This window comes from Sipha flava, unplaced genomic scaffold, assembly GCF_003268045.1.
Source record: "Sipha flava isolate LNK unplaced genomic scaffold, YSA_version1 260_pilon_pilon, whole genome shotgun sequence".
NCBI classification, from domain to species: Eukaryota; Metazoa; Arthropoda; class Insecta; order Hemiptera; family Aphididae; genus Sipha; species Sipha flava.
The window spans coordinates 65955-90262 of NW_020272921.1; the positions used below are offsets into that span (position 1 = coordinate 65955).

The window sequence follows — 24308 nt, forward strand, 5'->3', positions numbered from 1 at the left end:
ACCCAAATGGCAGTCCCCACTTTTGTAAACTACTAGCGATTATAACGACACCCGTCAAAACTAATAACTGCGCGGAGCGCCTCGTAGCGACACCCGCCATTTAACGAGCCGCGTATTTTGTATTGCAGTGAGCTATCTATACTATTTATAATCAATGGTATTATGTATACACACTCCATGGATCCATAGATATATACTCTGTCTCGTATACAGAAATGTTATATTATAGGTTAAACGTCATAATAATAATAACGCTAATATTATTGACATTATCACATTGGGATATTTTATTTTATCTATTTTTAGATTATTTACAATACGCAATGTGATATTGTGAATTAAGATGTTGTTTATTTATAAATCATTTTAAAATCGTAAACCAATATTTTTATAATTATAGTTTATAATATCTCTGAGACATCACAATCACAACATTACACTCGAGGAGATGTTGATTTTGTGATGTATGTTTTTATAATTTTACAATCATCTCATTGACGTATCAGAGATGTATACCGTAAACGTTAGCTTTGAGATCATAGACCGATGTCCAGTGGCGTAGCCAGGATTTTTAAATGGGGGGGGCTAACCACTTTTTTTGGATAAGTAAGGTAAGAGAGGATATGAGAATTTACCCTTAATCCCCCCCACCATCTACAACCAAGTTCTAAACGTAATTCAAGCATTTTAGTATATTTCTAAAAATATTTATTAATATATAATTTATAATAATAATAATAATTTTGGTTTCAGTGTTCAGTCACTTGCTCCACTCTGACAACTGCATTCTCTTAGGCAAATTTCTGGCAAATTCAGTTATTATTTCACTTTCATCGAATTGCTCTTTTTTATTTATATTAGTCATAGCTAACCCATTCAGTCTGTTTTCCGACATGGTGCTTCTTAAAAAATTTTTTAAGCGATTAAGTGCTGAAAACGTTTTTTCCGGAGTGAAAGAGGTAACTGGTAACGTAGCGAATAATTGTAAAAGTATTTTAATGTTAGGTCGAAGATTGGTGCGATGAGAGAGTGAATCAAGAGCAGAATTCGGTTTTGGAATAGTATTTTGACTCCATTGTTGCCTCCATATGATCAGGTCAGCTCTGATTGTAGATGAGGTATCATCATGGAGATCTTGGACATATATTTTAGCAGCTTTTATAATATTTTTATCGTCATACATATTCAAATTGGCCGGAATAAGTCCTTCAAGTGGCATAACATCAATAAGCCTTTGATTAAAACGAGCATTGATTCTATTAAATAGTCAAGATACATTATACATATAAACATGGCCCATGGGGGAGGCTATAGCCCCCTTAACCCCCCCCCCCTTGGCTACGCCACTGCCGATGTCTATGAGATATCATTGTCAACACATTGCACACAGGGAGTAAGATATACCTAAGTAAAAGGATACAATTTCAAGACTTTGTTTTTTGGTTTCAAAAAACTAAAATAATTTTATTGACATTTTACGAAAAAAAACTAAGAAAACCTGTTATTTTTATGTAATCTCTTGAAATTACATCATCTATAGCAAATGATGATTTAAGCATTAAAAGATAATTTCAAGTTTCTTTTTTTGAGTTAGACAAAAAAATAAAATTGATTTTGTCGAAAACCAATATGCCATTGATTTTACAGTCTTTTCTATTTTTTGTCAGTTTTTAATGTTTTAAGAAAAATATTTGAAATTTCGTCAAATTATGTCTTCAACTAAATAACACTTGCAATCAGAAACCTTTGATAACTGTGATGATCTAACCAATATTTATGGTCAAAATCCAGTATAGATACAAAAAGACTCACATCATAGTAAAACCAATACAATTACAATCTTTGTTTTACTCAGAATCTAAAAAAAAAAAAACAAAAAAAAAAAGGAACTGGGAAGGTCTCATCAATTAGCCTCCTGAAAGACAAGTAATTTCCTGAGCTACTTCTATAAATTCCTGGTTAAAATATTTAATGCATTTTTACATTCTAAATAATTATGCTTCAAATAAAAAATGTATTATTTGTATGTATTGTAGTGTGAAATAATGCATTGAAAGTGTTTTAAAATATCTAACCTGCATGTATTTTCAGTTATCAAAACGTATTAAACAAAATTGTTAATACATACTTAAAAATATGATATAATATCTACTTCTTTTTTTCCACTTAGTTTAAATAACTTCGTTTCAACTATTTGTTTTAAATTTTTTCAGTTATATATTAACTGGAATATTAATATAAAAATACCTAGAAAATAATAATACAATAATCAAATATAAACACAAAATGATTTATTTGAAATAAATTCAGTATATTTATAACATACATAATAGTCTATTATAATTTTAAACTAAAAACATATTTTATAGGGTAAATAATAGCTCACCAACACAAATAATAAATTCAATAAACAATTTTTGATGTATTTATAATACACATTTAAGCCTAAAATAATACTTTTTAATTAATTAATAATTTATTATAAACTACATAATTTTAAAAGTTTAAACCAAAAGACTATTAAGTAGATTTTATTAAAGAGAGTCAATCTTCATAAAAAATGTCTATACTCATTTAAGAGATGAAATCACTAAATACAATCCCTATTTTTCACAATACTTTTAGGTCACAAGGTTAGTATGGACACAAGTATGGACACAACTATTATGAATGTATACTCAATGATAGAATATTAAAAAACTTTATAAATTTATGATTAAATAAAAAATAATATCCTTCATTAAATAAGAAATATAATTTTGAAAATGAAATTTATAATTTACAGTCATTTGACATTGCATACTTCTATACGAATTCATTCCAAGAAATACTTTTAAGAGTATCTTAAAAATATTGTAATGTTAAATGATAAAAAATAATTCAGAAAACAAGATACAAGCCCCTTAAATATATTATGTAAAGTAGTTATACTCAATATCTGGAATTTTTAAATTCAATCGGTTATTTTCCTTTTTATTAGGTTAATGATATTTTATTAACTATCATAGTTCCTTAAATTTTTTTAATAATCCTGAAGACACATTCTATTATTTTTAGATTACAAATGTTGTTACAATTCTTTCATTGGGATACTTTTTAAAAATAATTGCAAATCAATAAGATATTGAAGCAGTTATTAGTTTAAAGACTTCAATCAAAAATCAAGTTAAATCTAAATTCAATAAATATCTTTGAAAAAAATGTTTTAACTTTAAAAAATAGTGGAAAAATATTAAAATTATTTATTATTAATAAAAAGTAATATTTGTAGGTAAATGTGTATTATATCACTAAGTACTGTTTATAATGCGTTATGCATTAAATTTGTTACAAGCAACACAAAACAAAATTAACATAAAAAAGACCAACAACCAACCAATGTATAAGGGTAATACAATATATAATTTAATATTATTACCCAGATTAGTTAAATAGCAATAATATCAATAATAATAATAATAATAAAAAATAATAATAATGATAATTAAACTAATTTTTTTTGGACGGAACAATGAATCGTGGAAGACTTTATTTTTAAAGTGGTGTTGGTGAAGGAACCCAAAGTGTTTTACTTTGTTCTAAATCGACTGCCGCTTTAATTTGTGTACACATATAAGCCACATTAACTCCAGCTGGTATAATGGCTATAATATAACATTTTACTTTTATAAAGTTTATAAGAAATAATCATACTAAATAATTTTTTTTATTTACCAGAAATATAGTGTCGATATTCAGACTCTAACTTTAACGCATGTTCATACATTTCTTTAGCTGCTTTAGCAGAAATTTTATCATGAGATGATCTTGAATCTTTAGCTTCTTTTACTTGTTTAGTAGATTTAAACTTAATTAATAAAACAATAGGATATATATGATGACGATGAAGCCTTTCTACACTAGTAAGACCAATGTCAATTATACAATGACAATTCTGTAAAATAATCATTAATTTTGATTGTTATAAAATGGCTGCTACTTATTTAGCATAAATTTAAATTTTTACTTTGCTACAAGCCTCTTTAAGTCCAGAGACAGAAACACATTCATAAACCGACCCTTTTTTCCGATAATCTATGAACAGACTATCAGCAACTCCTTTTTCCATTGATGCTTGAGAACAGTGTTTAGCTTCTGGTATATAACGCATGAATAAATCTGGAAAATCTGCTATTAATTTATCAGTTACGCAATCTGCAAGAGGTCCAACTACCATCACAGGACGAATGCTTGGTTCAGCTGAAATAAATAAAATATTCTAATATCTCCTGTGTTTTTGGTTTGGTAAATTAATACATACAATTTAATCTGATTACTCTTTGGTAAGAAGCAATAACAAGAGAGTCATCATGTAAAGTACCAGAGTCACTACTATACCATCCCAAGTTAATATTTGAAAAACTAGCCAATTCCTTGGAATTGCTACGTTGGTGCTTTTTACGCCTGAAGAAACTACGTCTTGTAGCACGTCTTGCATCACCTTCTAACTCACTGCCACTACGTCTAATTAAAAGTTCTTCTTCAACTCTAACCATAAAAAATTAAATCAAAATAATAAAATTAAAATAAATTAAATAATTTGTATTAAAAAAATAATTACTTATATTTGCTAGGTATAATTCCACATTGTTGCTTATAACCATTGTGATCAACGAACCAAGCTCTCCAATTTCCCGGAACTCCATTAAACATTGTATTATCCACATAAAGAACATCATCTTTATGAAATTGTAATTGAGAAGTGTTATTAGGTAAATCAACTAAATCAATTGTTCGGTCAAATAGTACTCGTATGAAAAAGCTATCACCAGGCTTATCTTTGATTTCATTATATTCTTTTAATAAAAATAAATAATTAATAAATTATTAAAATATAATAACTTTGTAACAACAAAAATACTTACTGTCAATCGAATATTGAGCAAGAACTGTGACTTTTTCAGCTGGCTTAGCTAATTCATAAGCTGCTTCTTCAGCTGTTGCTTCTCTTAAATCTGTTCCATTATATTCAAGAATACGATCACCAGTACTATCAAAAATTATGGACACAGAGTATAAATGTATAATTAGGATTAAAATTTAAAGTAACCAAGTTTATATTAACTTTACCGTAAACCTGCACCATATGCCAATGAATTCACAGTCACACTATGTACAAAGATTCCGACTGCATTTCCACCAACCAGACTTATTCCCAAATTACTACATTTTCTTGTTTCCATAATGAAATAACGTGGCTCATAAGCTCTCAAACTTCGATCTGAATTTCGATCACTCTTTCGGCGAGTTAATGTAGCCATACCGTGAGTTATAACTGAACCAGCAATAGCTTTTCTATTAACAGTAGGTGAGTTACATGGTGTTGGTGTTTCTGAACGACTACTAGTTGAACTTTCAGCACCTTCTAGTTCCTGGTATTCTAAAATTAAAGTAATAACAATCAACCCATTAGAACTATTTTGTAGACAATCATTAAAATATTAATAAAATACATACTTTCAGGATTATATTGAACTAGCATGGTAATTGAGTTTCCACATTGTCGTAAAACATTTGCAGCTAGCTGATAAGTTGCACTTCTCATGTTTATTCCACACACTTCTAGTAATTGATCACCAACTTGTAGACCAACTTTAGATGCCACACTTGATTCACTAACAGTAGATACAAAAACTCCACCACTATCAACACAAGATATTTGAATTCCAAGTGGTTCAACAGATTTCTCTATAGTTATCCATCTCAATTCTCCGGTTATTGGACCACTTCCTACACCTCTTAATAATGGTTTCTTTACATACCTAATAAGTGTATGGTACAATTATTAACAATTATTTGCAATTATTAAAAATAATAATTTAATTTTAACACTAACTTTGATGTCCAACCATATTCTGGTAATGACTGTCGCTTATTGGCTGGCATAGTAATTTGTCCAGGATTAAGAACTTCTACTGTAAAAGTAGGCATGGGACTGTCCCTTTCACTACATACAGATCTATCAATGCTTCCTGTGGAGATACCTGCACCACCACTACTTTTACTTGTGACACTTGGGTTGGAAGGTATTCTAAATTAATTAATAAATAAAAATAATAATAATAAAATATAAAACTATTTCATCTCAACCAAGATTTAATTACATAAAAAAAATAATATACCTAAATCTGGGATTTTCCCTTTTTCTAGGAAATGTACCAACTTCATAACTGTGATATGATTCAGGCATGTCTTCACCACGATAACCAATGTTATTCATTATGCGATGAGGAGATCTAGTTGTATGTCTATTATAATGTACATCAACCGATGGTGAGTGACTATGATGAAACTTTTAAAAATAATAATAAACATACATATAGTACATATATAATACACTTCTATACAATTTTTACTAATTCAATTTTGTTTTATTACTTGTGACACATGACTATAAGGAGGTTCAAAGCAATAGAGAATTGATTCTCCGCTATGAGATGGTGATGGTTGAGAATATCTAGTATATTGTGGTGTAAAAAAATGATGAGCACTAGTGGATGGTGGTCCATACATATGTGATGCAGGTCTTACTGTTGGACCATCCCCAGCATTACTTTCAGTATCACTATTGGTATACTTACCAATTTTTTTTTTAGCATAATACTCCATTACATCTCTTCCTGTATTACCAGATCTAATAAATAAATAAAGTCAAATTAAACATGTATACAATTTAATAAAAATTTACTTTAAAATATAATAAAATATTTACCTGACAGAAAAGTCTATAGATGAAGTATCAGTTTTTGAATTATTTTGTGATGACCAGGACGGAGGATTATTTAAAAGAACTGACAAAGGTAATCGTTCTTTGTTTTTACGAGGATGAAGTATTGTACCAGTTCCATGTTCAATCACAGGACCACTTCTTGCTTTTGGCCAAGTACCACCATTTTTATCTAATTCTTTAGATTTCCTATGACGACTATATAAAATATGTCATCTAGCAGGTTAATTTCAATAAATAATAATAAAATAATTACCTAGAATGTTTAGTAGTAGTAGGTGCAGGATGAGGTCTGAAAGCATCAATTACAGAATCTAACTCTGCTATAGCATCTTCTTGATCTCGCTCAGAGATAGAGTTGTTGACAGGCGAAGGATTTCTGTGAGGTTTTTCTGGCACATCAAGTATCACTCTTCTGGATTGAATATATTGAGGTTTCTGATAAGATTCTTGATATCTTGAGTAACTAGATTTATCTGTTTGTGTTGTACTATTAGTATATTTTTTATAAATATCACGGTTAGGTCCAGAACCACAATTTCCAGCACAATAAGTTGATTTCATTGTTGTAATAGTTAGCACATCACCAGGTTCATGCAGTAATAACATAGCTTCTCTTGAATTTTTTATATTATCTACTGAAGTATTATTAATCTAAAACCAAATGAAATTAAAAAATAGAAAATTGTTTTATTTATAGTTTAAATATTAACTTACACTTAATACTCTATCACCAACATCTATATTTCCATCTTTAGCAGCTAGAGATCCTGGGGTTATTTTATTAATGTATATACCAGTTTCTAATGAAATTCCATGATCATAATTATTTACTTGTAATTGAGTAGTGAAAAGACTCCTAGAAGGAGAAGCAGGTTTTCTTCGTCTTATGACTAATGTAGCACTACTCAATGATCTTATAGTCTCCAAAACCAATCGCTTACTAATTGAGGTACAATCAAGACTGTTCACTCTTAGTATACAGTCATTTACTCTAAAAAATATATGGATATATATTGTAAAAACCATATATTTTTTTAATTTAGTATATTTCACCTTAGTTTCCTTGCTGCTATACTTCCTTTATTGACAGATGATATATAGATTGCATTATCGTTGGGATACAAAGGGTCATCTCTACCACCTAGTAAATCAATACCTAAGTTTTCATTTGATCCTAGGACACCCTAAAAATGTATACATAAAATATTAATAACATTTAAATCTTACAGATAAATTATTTTAAAAAAATAATTAAATTAATACTTACTAAATCAATATTTAAAATTTCAGTGTCCCAATCTTGGAGATCAGTGTCAATGGCAGAGTCTTGGCTGTATCGACCAGTTGCTTGTAACTGTAACAAACGAGCTTCTTTTTCCAATTGAGCTTCCATTTTTTCCCTATAAAGAAAATATATGTATCATTAATAGAGAAAAAATATATTTGCATATTTTTATACTTAAGATCATTGAGTTCCTTAGCAGTATCACTCTTTTGTTTCATTATATCATCACAATCTCTCATAGCACGAGCTAATTTGCTAACAGCATCATCTCGCTGTTTTCTTAAACTATCACAAAGTGTTCGTATACTTTCACGTTCTAACACAATTTTATCTCGTTCACTGAAAGCCCAATCACGACGTCTTTTAGACACTTCTGCTTCTTCCAATGACTCATCTAATTCTGCATGATATTTATCAGCTAATTTTCTTAAACGTTCAATTTCCTGATTCGCTTGATCTAAATTATCCATACGTTCTTTTTGACATGAGTTAAATAAATCTAAAGAAGCTACTTGTTCTCGTGAATTATTTCGATTTTCCCTTTCTCTAATAAAGCCATAATCAAAATGACTTTTAAACTCCCTCTGAGATTCATTTTTGGCTGTTATTTCTCCAAATCTTTCTTGATAATCATTACATTCTTTAAGTGCCTTATCTCGGTCATGTAATGCTGATGATATTTCACGCTTTAAGGATTCGACATGTAATAGTAGAGGTCTTTTTTCTTCTCTACAAGTTTTTATTTCATTTTCTAATGCTTTATTTTTATTGTAAGCTTGAGATAAATCTTCCGAGAGCTTTTCAAGTTCATTATGCACACTATCACGTTCACTCATAATAAGTCTATATTCTTTAACAGCAGCATCATGAGCTTTATTTAATTCTTTAAGTTCCTTGCTACTTTTTACACTATAAGCAACAGCTGCTTTCATTTCCTTAACAGCTTCCTCATGTTGTTGTTGAACTTTTTGTATAGCTTCTTGAAGATCATTACGTTCTCGAAGAGTTAAATCCCATTGACGAATTGCAGCTGTACACTGTTGTTTCAGCCCATCTCTTTCTCGAAGAGCTATATCTCGTTCTTTAAATAATTCGTTGCATTGTTTTTTAAGTTGATTAATTTCATCTTTCATCATATCCATTTTATCAACAGCTGCAGAATGATTAGTACGTAAGTCTTCATATCTCTTTCTTAAAGCTTCATAATCTTCTAATCTTGAATCATAAGACATAAAGTGATCATTAAGTGAATCCCCACTTGCCGTATCATCTTCGGGAATATCCTAAAAAAAAAGTTATGTTTAATTTTTTTAAATCAAAATTTATCAATTTTTTTGCAATATAAAAGAATATAACTAAAAAATGTTTATATTTTAATAATCATTAATAATAAAAATAAAATAAAAGTCTTAACTATTATGAATAAAAATAAAAAAAATGTAGCATTTATATAGCTATAAAATAAATGTACAACAGTCATTAAAGTGTATCTGTTTATAATACTAATTAAAACAAAATAAAAATTTAACTAAAAATGTTGTAGTATATTTTGAAAAAATTAAAAATATTATTATAATTTTGTATAATATTAATATGCAGTAGAATAAAAACAAATATTGTATTTTTCTTTTCTTTAACTGTAAATTTGTATTATTACAATTTACAATTATAATTGTAATATGCCAATAATATATATATATATATATATATATATATTAATTAATTACAATAGTTATAACATGAATACAACCATAATATACAAAACACACACAAAAATTGTATTAACTATTGGCATAATTAAAAAAAGTAATTTTAACATATGCTTAGCTCTTTCAGCATGGTATTTAGACCCTTTATGAACTATTCATTCAAAACTCAGAAACAATATATTTTTATATTACTCCTTCCACAACATAGGAATCACAATACATTTATGTATGATGTATAAATATAGTTCGCTTTTAAAAATAATAAAATATTTAATGATAAATTATGGAATTATTTGTTATGAAAGAAAAATGGTATTTTTTAAATATATTTGTATTACTTCTAAAGATTTTTTAGAATCTTTATTTAACTTTAATGAATAAAAAACAATAAGATATTTATATGTCTAACTAAATGTTTTGAATATTATTATTATTATTATTATAATTATGATTGAGGCTTTATAAAAAGTTAATTATAAAATCATAGCTCCTGAATTACTTAATACTGTTGTGGTTAACATTAAATTCAAAAATAATGTGAAATTGCTTAAAATTCCTAAAACTATCGAAAAATATACTATAAGATGTCATTTAAGTACATAAATTTAAAAATGTAATCAGGATAGTTTATGTAAAAAAAAATAGTAATAATACCTGTTGAGATCTATCCAAAATTTGTTTTTCAACAGCTAATTTGGCACGCAATGAAGATGATTCTTGAGCAGCCTGTTCAATTTGGTTCATCATAACTTGATTTTGACCTCGATAATAATCTAATTCTTTTCTTGTTTGATCATATCTCCTAACTGTATCACTGTGTTGCCTGAATAAATTATATACAATCTATGAGTACTTTAAAACTTAAATATTTTACTTCAGAATAGTTATATACCGTTTTAACATCATCAACTCGTGCATTGCTTTATCACATTGTTGCTTCAATCCATCATAATCTCGCTCTCGATTACTATTGGTATCTCTGTTTCGATCATTACTTCGGTCTGAATAACTTCGAGTAAGCATATCTAACAAAAAAAAAAAAAAAATAATAAAAACAAATAATTACATAGTAATGAATTTAACATACCAGTGTTTTTGGAATTTTCAATTGTATTGTTTGACGACATCTTGTGTTTAAATATATTTATAAGTCAAATCACTATGCCATTATTTAATTTCAAGTCTTTATCATATTTTATTAAATATATTACAATATTTATAACGGGACTTGCTAAATTCACCCCATCACTAATAATATATAAAATATGAAAAAAAAAACTATATATGAGACAATCCATGTAATAAATTGCCAACAGATTAAAAACACTAAACTTCTTATAAATAAAAATTAAAAAAAAATAGAATAAATTAAATGCAAATTAAATACAAAATTCAATGATTAATAAAATATAAACAAATAATCACTTATGTATTGAGTATTTTCGCGAAAATACGGAAGGAATTAGGATACCTACTTAAATAGAGAAAAACATATGATAAATGGGTTTACAGTAGGTGCCTTAACAATTTTTGTGTAACCGTGGTTCAATCATTCAACTTATATCAAATATTATGAAAACAACCACCTTATCAATATTTTAAATCATGATCTCTCAACCAACTTCCAATGTAGGTACATGCCCACGATTGTCATTTGTGGCTAATTTGCAAATTTTTAACATTTGTTCTAAATGTGAACAATTATTAAATGTGCTAAATTATGCTAATTAATTGAAATTAATTCTTACTTCATAAATACTATTTCATTAAACTAATCCAAGTTTTTTCATAATGGTAATAAGTATAGGATTTGAAGGTAGTGCAAATAAATTAGGAATAGGTATCGTTAAAGATGGCGAGGTTTTATCAAATTGTAGAAGAACATACATAACACCACCTGGTGAAGGTTTGTACTTCTATATTTTACATTGTCACGTACAAAAACCTAATTCTGTACATTATGTTTAGGATTTTTACCTCGAGAAACTGCTCAACATCATCAAAATAATATTATATCGTTATTAGAAGAAACACTTAAAACGGCTGGTATTCAACCTAACCAAATCAATATTGTATGTTTTACTAAAGGTCCTGGAATTGGAGCTCCATTAGTTAGCGTTGCTGCTGTTGCACGTACTGTTGCTCAACTTTGGAATAAACCTCTAATACCCGTCAATCATTGCATTGCACGTATCCTTTTAAGACTTATAAGATTTGAGCTTCATAAAATTTTTTATAAATATCCATTTTTTTAACATCTGTTTATTTACAATACTCATTAAAAAACTAGTTAATGTCTGTCATTTTACCATTTTAAATTTGTGAATTTCTTACAGTAAGTGTTCTGTATCACTGCTTCATTTTTTTTTCAAATTTATACATTATTTTAAGACTTCTCTGTTTTTTAAATCTGTATACAATTATACTACATATCTTAATTATTAATGTAACACTATGAGATACAAGCAAAATTAAAATAACATTTATAAAACAAATCATTAAATAACTTTAGAAGCCATTTAAGGTTCAAAACTTACAATTCATTTAAATTAAATAAAAATAAAACCAAATTAAAATTAAAATTATTCTTAACAATTATTTGCTAGATATAGAAATGGGTCGTTTAATCACTGGCAGTGACAATCCTACTGTTTTATATGTTAGTGGTGGAAATACTCAAGTTATAGCATACTCTGGGAATCGTTATAGAATATTTGGGGAAACAATAGACATTGCTGTTGGAAATTGTTTAGATCGATTTGCAAGAGTTTTAAAATTATCCAATGATCCTAGTCCTGGATATAATATTGAACAATTAGCTAAAAAGTAATAAAACACTTAAACATGCTTAAGAATTATAAAATTATTTTCATATTTTTTTTTAGTGGTTCAAAATATCACAAATTACCTTATGTTGTTAAAGGTATGGATGTATCATTTTCTGGTATACTTTCATACATTGAAGAAAAAGCTCCATTATTGCTATCATCAGGGGAATATACTCCAGAAGATTTATGTTTTTCACTTCAAGAAACACTTTTTGCTATGCTCATTGAAACTACTGGTAAATTAATATTTAGTTTAATTCAAATATTCTTTTAAAATAGTTTTTCTTTTATGGAAAACTGAACTTAATAAATAAAATATATCCTTTGTAAATAATAATTTAATCAAATTAAACCATAATCTTCTTTTTTTTTTTAGAAAGAGCCATGTCTCACTGTCAGTCTAAAGAAGTACTTATTGTTGGAGGTGTAGGCTGCAATGAAAGATTACAAGAAATGATGAAAATTATGTGTGATGAAAGAGGTGCAACGTTATATGCTACTGATGAAAGGTTTATTGATCAAATAATAAATTTTATTGTAATATTGAATTAAAATATACTGTTTTAATTACAGTGAATAATGTTAAATTTACACCTAAACACACTGCTAAAATAAAGCCAAACAAATAATATAAATTTTAATAAAAAGCTATTTTATGTATATATTTTACAGATTTTGCATTGATAATGGAGTAATGATTGCTCATACAGGAGCATTGATGCATAAAAGTGGATATAAGGCTCAATGGGAAGAAACATTTTGTACTCAAAGGTAATATCTATACTTAAAATTTTAAAATAATTTTCTCTGAATTCTAAAGTTAAACAGTTTATTTAATTCATCTTTAGGTTTAGAACAGATGAAGTTGAAGTTACATGGAGGTGATGAAAATATATAATTGCTTTTTTTATGTACAATACATTTTTTTTATTTATGATTATACCAATAACCAAAGTATTCTTGCTACAACACAAATTATTAAGGCAAATACAGGCCATGCTGAATAAATATTATTGATTCTTTGAAGTTTATCTTTGAATACTTTTGTTGGTTGGTGAACTTTTTCAGCAATCAGGCAATGTTTTTTTGCTGACTTCACAATTACTTTCATTTTTTTCCCCAATGCCTCTGATTCTTTCGGAACTATAACCTAAAAAAATGAATTGTTATTTATGGGTTTATCTTATAATAACATTTATTTTTAAAAGGTAATGTACAATATCATATTATTATTTAGTATTTCAAAAAATGTAATCAACTTTAATAACATTGAGTTCAAATAAAGATTGAAAAGTTTTTTTGATAAATATTAAACTCATGGAATTAATTAGTTTTGAACAATTGGTATTATTCTGTTTGAAATAGAACACTGTAGTACAATTTAAATGTCTTAAAAACTTGAAAATATTATTTCTTTATGATTAGCTTCTCAAAATATATATTTAATTAATTTATAATATATAAGGTGAATACAATAGGCATAAGAGGGTCTTTAGCACCGCAGTTTTTATTAGATCAATCTTTGATAATTACAGTCAAATACCATAAATATTATTTTTAGCAATTTCAGCACCCCCAATATTTGGATTCTAATTGTCTAATAATCTAATAATCCTATGGTGAATATACCACCAAAAAGTCAAACATTCATTTTTATTAATAAAAACTAGTTAATACAAATTTGATTTAGTTGAATGATGAAGTTAGACTGACTGATATTTTGAAGAGAAAGTAGATGTAAATTAATTATTAATATTATTTTTTATCAAAACAAAATATTAAATTAATCTTAGAAATATATTTTAAAGTGTACTCTAAATTTAATAAATAAATTTACTTAAATTTAAATCTACAGTTTTATAATTGAAGAAAAAATTTTAGTTAACAAGATTGAGGGATAGTTTTATGGTGGGTTTACACAATGCTTACTATTAATTATTAATACTTGCCAATCACACTGAACACTTGTACTTGCACTGCCGTTGAGTGTTCACACAATACTAGCACTCACAATAAGCTTTTAGTATTTACATACAAGTAATACAGTAATACTACTGAGAACTAATTCAAGTATTAGGCAGTCACATGTTACAAGTGCAACCACAAGTAGTATAGTCATGAGGAGATAGTTTTTCACTCACACCCTAGGTTTTACTAATACTAAGTACTGAGTAAACCCAGCCTTACTAACCATGAAAAACAATTAAATGCAATTAAAATGCATTAATTAATAAAAAACAGATTCAAGAAACTCAGGAGTGTTTGATACAACATAAAAATATTCAATAGTATTTTTAGAAAAACAGTATGACTTGATATAATAGATGCCCTTCCCTACCTAATTATCAATAATTTAAAAAATAATGACAAGATGTAGAAACCTATCAGCTATGCAACCATATAAACTAGATTTGAAACTTATACTGGTAATTTTCTAACATATACATTTTGAAACTTATACTGATAATCTTGTAATATATACATATACATAAATAATGACTTGATTAATTCAATAAGTATTAAATCATAAATTTAATTTATTTTCAAAATTGTGCATAAATTCTACCACTTAATATATATAAAAATTATTTTTAATTAATTTAACAAATTAAATACTCATCAAAATCTAATGCAATTCATTTGTAAAGCTAACCTGTTCGTAAAATTTGTTGTGGCCTATTAATTCATTACCACTTTTAGCCTCTTCAGTTATCAAAATTTCCTGAATTTCTCCAACTCTATGATCATAAGTGGTATACGAATGAAATAATTCTGTTAGACGTTTAGTTCGGGTTTTAACCTATAAAAAAATGTAGTATGATTATATAATAATAAATTTAAATTGTTATATATCTTAATTTACCATGTCTGTAGGGATTTTTGGTAATCGAGCAGCAGGAGTACCTTTTCGAGGATAAAATTGATTAATAAATAAACTCGGAAATTTGTATTTTTCACAAATATGCATGGTTTCAGAAAAATCGTCTTCTGTTTCGGTTGGAAAACCACAGATAATATCTGTTGCAATTGAAACGCCAGGGACTCTATAATGATAAAGAATAAAATGGAATACTTTCAATGTATAAGTAATAAACTAAAAATGCTAGATCATTTTTAATTTACTTTTCTCTCAAAAAATTAACAACAGCTTCAAATTCTTCAATTGAGTATTCACGTTTCATATCTGCTAGAACTTGATTACTTCCAGATTGAACAGGAACATGCAGAAATGCATAGACTCTAGGATGAGATAATATCTTTGCTATTTCCTACAAAATATATTTTTATAAAATTCAAACTAACATATTTAAATAATTTATATTTTATTAAACATTAAGTATATTTATAACAAACCTCTAGATGATTAAGTATGTATGGAGGATTAGTCATACCAATACGCATCATACAACCTTCAGGTATAATTTCCACCAAACGCCATAGAAGTGCTGGTAGGTTTGTTTCTATATCTAACCCATATGCTCCAGTATCTTCACTTGTTAACCATAATTCAACAGCACCATCATTAAACGACTCTATAGCTCTCTGAACAATTTCATCTAAAATATACATTGTTAATAGTTGTAGAATAACAATAATTTTATATTTAAATTACCAGGAGGATAACTGCCAAGATTGCCTCTGGCATGTTTTGTTTTACAATAAGTGCACTGATTTAGACATCCAGTACTAATTGCAATAATTTCAATTAATTTATTTTTGCGAATTTTTGGTAACTGTAATCTAGCACCGCCATCTTTTTTTCCATTTATTTTCTTTTGTCCCAACAATCGAATAGTATGTCCTATGGAAAATTAATAAAAAATATTGCTTCGAAAAAAAGAAATGTTGTTGAACAAACCTTTTAATGTTTCTTCCACTACTTCTATTACCCTGTCTATTTGCTGAACACCTATCACACTCAAATTTTGAATAAAGGATGACTTTTGATCCCCTTGAGGAACACAACCAGCTACTACAACAAATTTTCCAGATTTTTTTCCTGCAGTTATTTCATTTCTAAAATGATCTTCGGCTGGATTTTTCACTGTACAACTATTAAGTATCCACAAATCCGCAATAGTCTTATCATCTATAATAATAGATAACTTCAATGTACAAATAAAACACCAATAAGGGGGTTTCCTAAAATTAACTTACCAGTAATTTTATATCCATAATGTGAAAGAAGACCAGCCATATATTCACCATCTGAACTGTTGTGCGAACAACCCCAAGTCTTAATGTATATTGTTTGAGTACCAGGAACTTGAGACGACGGTTTATAATCTACTACTTGTGCTTGTACTGGTTTGTTTTTAGCTTTATGGCGCAAATGAACTACATTCCGTGGTTTATTTCTACCAATTTCAGCAGCATCAGCAACAGATGTTATTAAATCTTCAATATCATTTACATCATCCATTACTTGAAATAAGAACCTCAACTTTGGGTATCTTCGTAGTTATATAATTTTCCTAAGTAAATACCAAATAATTGTAACACGTATATTATTTCAGTGTTAATTCTCTATACACCGGGTTTATCATACTAATAAGCAATAAATACTATTTACTAATCACTAACAAATGGAATTATTGTTGATAAATAATACACCATTGATAACAAATTTATAGTTTATTATGTTATACAATGATATATAGCTAACAGATTATTTTAATATAAAAATTATATTATCAAATATAAATAAATAATAATAATGATTCATTTATTTAATCATTAAAAATATTTCATTGATTACGAACTTTTTAAAAAAAAATTTCTTGGTATATATATATATATATATATATATATAATAAATATACGTACCTATTACCTGTATCATACCTACTCAGGAAATAATTACTTTTATAAATTCAAAATTTTTATTAATTCTTTATAAAAAGTTATACTGAAAATATAAATTACAATTAGATCAGTATTCGTATTAATTAGTTTTAAATCAATTTACATACGGTTTATAATTTATTTTTTTGTTAGATACCTATTTATTTATTTTCTAATAAACTACACTCCTCAAAACACTTAAAATTTCATAACAATTTTAGTACCTACAAAATTAATAGCACTATAATTACCTACATAATACTTTATTTTATTTAAATATATATAGTTAGCCTAGATCGTATTATAACTATTTTCATCACAACGTAAAAAAAAGAATGTTCTATATCTAGTCTATTTATATATATATTGTATGGGTGCAGCGGCGGAGCGAAGATTTCTCTACTACTGAAAGCAGTCGGTAAAAAAAAACATAAATGTATACTTTCCTACCACCCGCCAACAACTAAATTCCGAACCATCAGAAACTTTACCACTCTTGACATTCTTTTTCGTGTTACCAGTTGCCTTCTACACCTCTTTCCATTTGCTTTGTAAAATTATCTAACTATAAACGTCGATTTTGTCTCAATAATGATTCTTAAACGTCAAAATGATTTTTTTTCCCGTACTATTATCAAAAAAATAAAACATATTTATATACACAACATTTATTTTTTATTTTTTATTAATCAAAAAAATACACAATGTGTACAAATGTGATATAAATATGTCATATTATATGATAATAAAACGTATACAAAACAAGAAAATAATATTAGTTTTGAATCAGGCACGTACCCAGACATATTTCTATAAGGGGGCCATCATTTTTTGGCCCCTTTCTGTAGTTGTGTTTATCAAATGTGCGTTCGATATCCGTATTTGGAATTCCTAGTTTTCAATCTATTAATATACGTACTATTGTCTTATCTCAAATTGTCAAGTGACGAATATTTATAAAATAGAATCTCAGAATTAAATTTTTGTTATACGATCGTTAATTATATGGAATGGGCGCATGTAAATTCCGGCGCAATCAGTGGCGCACACAGGATTTTTTTCAGGGGGGAGGGGTCAAGGTAAAAATATAACACATTTTACAATTAAAAAAATTATGCAAATCCTTTATATATTTCGACTTAAATAATAGCATTGATTATAGAATAGACTATTCTATAATCAATGATACTAGGTATTCAATACTAGCTCTTCATATTTCAAACTTGTAAAATTTGTAAATTTTAACCTAGACATCGGAGAAAATTTCGAGGGGGAGGGTACAATCCCTTAACCCCCTGTGTGCGCCACTGGCCACAAGTACCTTTTTTTACTGTAAACTCCACCAGAAAAATAAAACAGGTAAAATTGGGTTCATGCAAACTCCACCACTAAAAAAAATCAGGTAAAATTAAATACATGTAAACTCCGTGGCTGGTACCGAATTGGTTCCCGAGCTCCAAACCCACGCACCGAATTGGTTCCCGCCTGAAAAAGTTATTTTATTAGGTATAGCCGAATTGGTTCCCGCCTGAAAAAGTTATTTTATTAGGTATAGCCGAATTGGTTCCCGTTTGAAAAAGGTATATTATTAGGTATAGCCAAATTGGTTCCCGTTTAATTACGCACATTTTCCTTCTTAATTTTATAGGCTTAGGACTGTCAACTTAAAAGTAGGTTTGATTAATAATGTGCGTTAATGTGTGTTAAAAAAAAATGATAAAATATATACAATTTTAAATCGTTGATTTGGAAGTCAACTATTCATCACTTAGGTATACAAAATACAAATAATAAAATATAATAAATACAATTTAAAACCACTGATTTGCAAATTTGAAGCTAACTTTCTTTAAATATTAAATTCTTGTAATTTTCTCATTAATGTAATCTGTCATACAATTTTCCAAGTATTTGTTATTTCTTTCCTATTTGCTTGTAATTTGCTAGTCTCTAGTAATCTATAGTCTTCTATATTTCTATACTCTATCTTATAGATATAATAATTGTGACTATTATTATATCATAAATATAGTTTTTAAAATTTTGTTTTTTGCTCTTTATGCACTGGCCCGCTAGATTTTAATTTTTAATATTCTAAGTAAATTATTTTAAAAATTAAAATTGTCCTTATTTTACCTGTACACAAACGGGAACCAATTCGGCTATACCTAATAAAATACCTTTTTCAAACGGGAACCAATTCGGTTACTCCCAACTCCGCCAGTGAAGAAAATCGAGTTGTAGTATAAAATTAATATGGTATATTATTAAAAGTAATACATATTAAGTAATAATAAGTGAATATTATTATTATAATATATAATATCAAACCTCCATTTTATTTCACCAGACGCATATTTTATATTTTAGTTATATTTGTAGTTTTTAAATAAAACCAATAAATTGCCTCGTTGACCAGTAATTTATTCTATATTATTACTTTGTTGCAACATATTCCATTCAATATAAAATATACATGGAGACACGCAGACTACGAATGATTATGTTCATCAAAGTATACTTTACGTATACCTTACTTACTGCCGATATCATCATTGGAAATACTAATTTTAGATAATATGAAGATAAAATTATTAATAAATTAATCAATGTGGATTTATATCCACCTTGAAATGAATCAATCCATGAAAATTTTTTTTTTTTTTGCTTTACGCGCCATTTAGGCGCTTCGCAGCTTCTACCAAAGTTCTCCAAAGTTCTTGATCTTCTGCATCCTCAATACTTGCTCCATTGCTTAATCTCTTCAGGTCGTCCTTTACTCGGTCCAACCACCGTTGTCTTGGCCTTCCTACAAGTCGTTTTTTATTTGGTTTGTTGATGAGTACCTGTCTTATCAATTTACCCTCTACACGCCAAACATGGCCAGCCCACTCTAACCTTTTCGACCTTAGAAAATCTTTTAAATTGGTTGTTTTAAACAGACTGTTTAAGTCAGCGTTTTTTCTTCGCTCGTATACACCAGTACTGGGGTTTAATATAGGCCCATATATTTTTCTAAGTATTTTCCTTTCGAAAGTCAATAGTTTATTCTCGTCATCCTGCGTCGTGGACCATGTCTCACATCCATACATGACAATGGGGCGCAAGTAGGCAATGTATAGTTTTTTCTTTGTTTCTCTAAATAGCAATTTCGATGTGAACATTTTTCTCATAGCATGATATCCACGGTTTGCTGCACTTATCCATGAAAATAGTTTTATCAATTTCGACATATATCATCACAATAGATGTCAACGAAGTTAATGTGAGAAGGCACGTGGCAATGTGAGCACTGAGCAGGTAAACAAAAAAAAAAAAACTTGATGAGTTTACATATTCCCATTACAGGTAAGAAAAAAAACTGGCGGAGTTTACACTAGACCTTTATTATCTTTTTATCTTAACCGATATTCTAGCGGAATTTACAATCACCCATATGGAATTTACATTTAGGATTTGGCCGGTTTGAGACAACTAAACAGCATAATATTTAAAAATCAAAATGAAGGGGGCCAGGCCCCCTAAGGCCCCTCCTTTGACGACTTGCCTGTTTTGGATGTAGAAATTGCCTGCCGACAACACTTCGTTAGGATTAATTAAGTTTGTCACTTGATATTTGTGAAACATATTATTTCGAAACCAGTTGAATGTATTATCTGTAATTTTTAAATTCAATAGGCTATGAACGAACCGATATTGAGTCCCCAATACGCTTTTATTTGTTCGTCAATGAAAAACATTGCGCAAAAGCAAAAACTATCTTCGAGAGTGCAGTCCATAATTCTGGATACGCTAAAACTGAAGAATGACGGTTTAACGGATCGTAACACCAGTAAAGAGTCTCTTTTATTGGACCGCATTGAAGAAAACAATATTGTAGAGTCTCGCATCGGAGACATAACACAAAACCTTGTAAACAAACATCCGGTATCAACGGTCCAAAAGAGCAAACACCCGGAGGTATTTAATTCAGTGCACAAACGTTTTGTTAACGAAAAAAAAAATGAAAAAAAATACTAAAATATTTACTGTCTGTAATAGATAAATATCAGTATTAACAATGTTTCGATATTTTATTAGTTAAATGTTTTCAAGACCGTTAAATCGGTTATTAACTCGGTGACCGCAGAGAACGTGAACACTACAGTAAATGAGTTGTCTGCTCTTATTTCGAATTCCGACGTGATGGAAAAGACGATCGACTTCATCTTCGCCAGAGTATATTTTTAAATATTTGTTAAATTATAAGAATATATTTAATCTGCTTTTCAAATTACTTGAATCAGCTGTATAATCGTTTATGTTTTCATTTATTTAAGGCAAACATTCGCCCAGAAAGTATTCCAATGTTGGTATTCATATGTTCTTCTTTGAAAAACGTGGTAGTTAATCCAGTAGAACAACACGCGAAACCTATCTCGTTTAAGAAAGAAGTTCTGATCCGTTGTAACCAGGTTTTGCAATCCGGAATACAGAGCGATTCGAGTGAAAACGCATTTACGCATAAAAAACCTTTCACGTAATTTTACCGTTAGCGTTCAAGTTAGCGGTGGAACAAAACCTTTTATTTCTATATGTGTTAAATTTAGATTTGTCGGTGAATTATTTAATGCAAACGTGTTATCTGCACATACTCTATTAGAGTTTTTGCAAATCGTACCGGATAAGCTGACAAACAGAGGGCTTGACAATACTTGTCGCCTACTAAAAGCAGCTGGAAAAAAATTGGAACAAGTAATTGTAGCTAAAATATTAAATAGATAGTCAACAATATATTCTAACGTATGCGTTCGTATGATTCCTACAGGTATACAATCTGAAAAAAACAATAAGAAAACTGACGAATATGGTTTCGAACGACGAGGAAGGGATGTATTCTCAACGTAGTACCATGCTTCTTAAAGAACTTGTGAACCTACGCGATAAAAAATGGCTGTTGTAGTAAAAATATTTAACACTAACCAAATTGAATCGAAGGTGTTCTGTAGATTGTACACCGACAAACACTTTTTCGGTGGTAGTAATCAATCCCCGGCTCTGTAAAAGCAAACCTATTATTAGTTATTTCTTAAGGTGACGGTTCAATACGTGATCTACAAATGTTAGTCGACATACAGATAGTATTGAATTGTTTTATGAGTTTCTTTTATCAAAAAAAATTTTATTGTCACACCATGGTGTTGCAATAATCCTTGATCTTTTATAATAAAATAACATAATCTTAATGCTATTTAATTATTAAATATGATAATGTAATCAATGATATGACAAATAATATTGAACCGTTACTAATAGAAATATTTCAACTATTTATATAGAATAGTATATAAATATGTAATGAACATATTCTTAACCATCTCATGAAAGGGTTAAGACGCTATAATTTTAGTCACCCGAGCAATATTTTATATTTTTGTAGTGTCTTCAAGGTTGTTCAATATACTATTTTTTGTATTTACCTTATCGAATAATATATTCTGATTTTCTAGATATTTAAAAACTATAAATATATACATAAAGTATGATCACGCTAAAAGTTATCACTAAATATATCAGTTTGAAGACCTTGTATTGAAATGGAGTTTCGGTGTATAAAAGGGAGTATCAAAATACATTATTTCAGTCAAATTTTGACGAAATAACAGAACGAATAACAGGTCATGAGAAGTAACCAGATTATAAACGAATAAATGAAGTCGGTGATTGCGAATATGCCAAACAAAATTTCAACCATTAACAATGAAGATATTAACAAATTATGATAATATGAAATAATTATATCACCTTGTGTATATTTTAGACATCAAATATAATGCCTGCTTATGATTAGTTAGCTTTATCTATCTTATGATTGCTTGTGATCCCGAAACTATAATCCAAATAGGGGTGGTGATCTTCGATCTTTTTTTTCTGATTGATTAAAAGAACCAGTTCTGTGAAACGACGAAGTATCGTCAAACATTCGTAGACAACCGTCGCGAGCTATCGGCCAGCTTTTAACCTTGATCTTCGTGGCCTTTTTAACTCTTTCTATTGTATTCCGCATTCTGTCATTTGACACTTATTTTTCATTTTAATTTTTATTTTTTTGTACTCTGGTTATTAACCTTTACTTAGAATTATTTTAATTTGTTTAATTATTTTATCTATTCGATCGTCTATTTTATATTTACATTTGCAGTTATTAACTTATCTATATGTATACTTTGTTATTTATACATTTTGTGTTTAACGATTGTTTCTATCTTATAGTGTGCCTGACACGAGAAAAAATAAACCTTTACTTTTTTTTCATTGGTTTCTTATTATTATTTTTATCGCTTAGGCGGTATTACGATAGTAAAGAATAATCACTACGCCTTGTGTTGTCGGAAGAGGCAATCTAACATGTTTCCGGTACCGACCTGGTGATAAGACCATAATATATATCTAAAACAAAATACCTGTCAAAATAATTACTAGAAAAAAAGTGGCTTTACCATTAAAAAAGAAATGTTGTTATGTGCATGCGCGAAATTAAATGGTATAAGTTTAATTTAGGGGCGTGAACTCATAAAATAGTTTTAAAGGGGGCGCGGACCTCAAAAGATTGAGAACCCATGTATTTTACATGATACATAAACTTGTACGACCCAACCAAAACTAAGTTTTCATCACTAATTTTAAGAAATACACGGAGTTGTAAGCACACTTGAAAAATTATTTTTAGCATTTTCGATTATGCATGGGACTTAAAATACTGCCTATTTAAATTATATGTTTGAGAGAGAGAAGCGCCAAAATAATTCTTTCACAGTCGCTGAAAATGCCATTCCTGAAAAATAATCATTGCAACATTATTATAAATATTATTATTATTTATTATTTTATTA

The 24308-nt window shown here is 28.3% G+C and overlaps 5 protein-coding genes across 5 annotated transcripts; 2 read left to right on the plus strand and 3 right to left on the minus strand.

The window, feature by feature from the left end:
- Positions 1-3271: 3271 nt before the first annotated feature.
- On the minus strand, positions 3272-10890 carry LOC112684992 (disks large homolog 5). The gene is made up of 20 exons (XM_025556737.1): positions 10851-10890; positions 10656-10788; positions 10418-10586; positions 8229-9337; positions 8037-8169; positions 7823-7953; positions 7484-7760; positions 7023-7420; positions 6752-6964; positions 6418-6673; positions 6162-6331; positions 5876-6070; positions 5497-5801; positions 5110-5419; positions 4905-5029; positions 4601-4835; positions 4301-4527; positions 4007-4239; positions 3715-3934; positions 3272-3644 (listed from the first exon to the last, which is right to left on the minus strand). Exons 1-20 carry the CDS (start codon positions 10888-10890, stop codon positions 3535-3537), a joined length of 4989 nt encoding a protein of 1662 aa, XP_025412522.1. The 3' UTR covers positions 3272-3534.
- Positions 10891-11352: 462 nt separating this feature from the next.
- LOC112684994 (probable tRNA N6-adenosine threonylcarbamoyltransferase) lies at positions 11353-13508 on the plus strand. Its single transcript, XM_025556740.1, has 7 exons — positions 11353-11669; positions 11732-11953; positions 12370-12589; positions 12649-12827; positions 12968-13100; positions 13264-13362; positions 13440-13508. Exons 1-7 carry the CDS (start codon positions 11555-11557, stop codon positions 13474-13476), a joined length of 1005 nt encoding a protein of 334 aa, XP_025412525.1. The 5' UTR covers positions 11353-11554; the 3' UTR covers positions 13477-13508.
- LOC112684993 (threonylcarbamoyladenosine tRNA methylthiotransferase) lies at positions 13494-17173 on the minus strand. The gene is made up of 8 exons (XM_025556739.1): positions 16750-17173; positions 16451-16681; positions 16205-16393; positions 15946-16148; positions 15715-15860; positions 15455-15635; positions 15245-15391; positions 13494-13741 (listed from the first exon to the last, which is right to left on the minus strand). The coding sequence occupies exons 1-8, from the start codon at positions 17012-17014 to the stop codon at positions 13529-13531; spliced, it is 1575 nt and encodes a 524-aa protein (XP_025412524.1). The 5' UTR covers positions 17015-17173; the 3' UTR covers positions 13494-13528.
- Positions 17174-20105: 2932 nt separating this feature from the next.
- On the minus strand, positions 20106-20609 carry LOC112684995. Its single transcript, XM_025556741.1, has one exon. The coding sequence runs from the start codon at positions 20607-20609 to the stop codon at positions 20106-20108; it is 504 nt and encodes a 167-aa protein (XP_025412526.1).
- A 508-nt stretch (positions 20610-21117) lies between these two features.
- LOC112684996 lies at positions 21118-22627 on the plus strand. Its single transcript, XM_025556742.1, has 5 exons — positions 21118-21396; positions 21517-21654; positions 21756-21955; positions 22026-22170; positions 22244-22627. Exons 1-5 carry the CDS (start codon positions 21118-21120, stop codon positions 22376-22378), a joined length of 897 nt encoding a protein of 298 aa, XP_025412527.1. The 3' UTR covers positions 22379-22627.
- The last annotated feature ends 1681 nt before the right edge of the window (positions 22628-24308 follow it).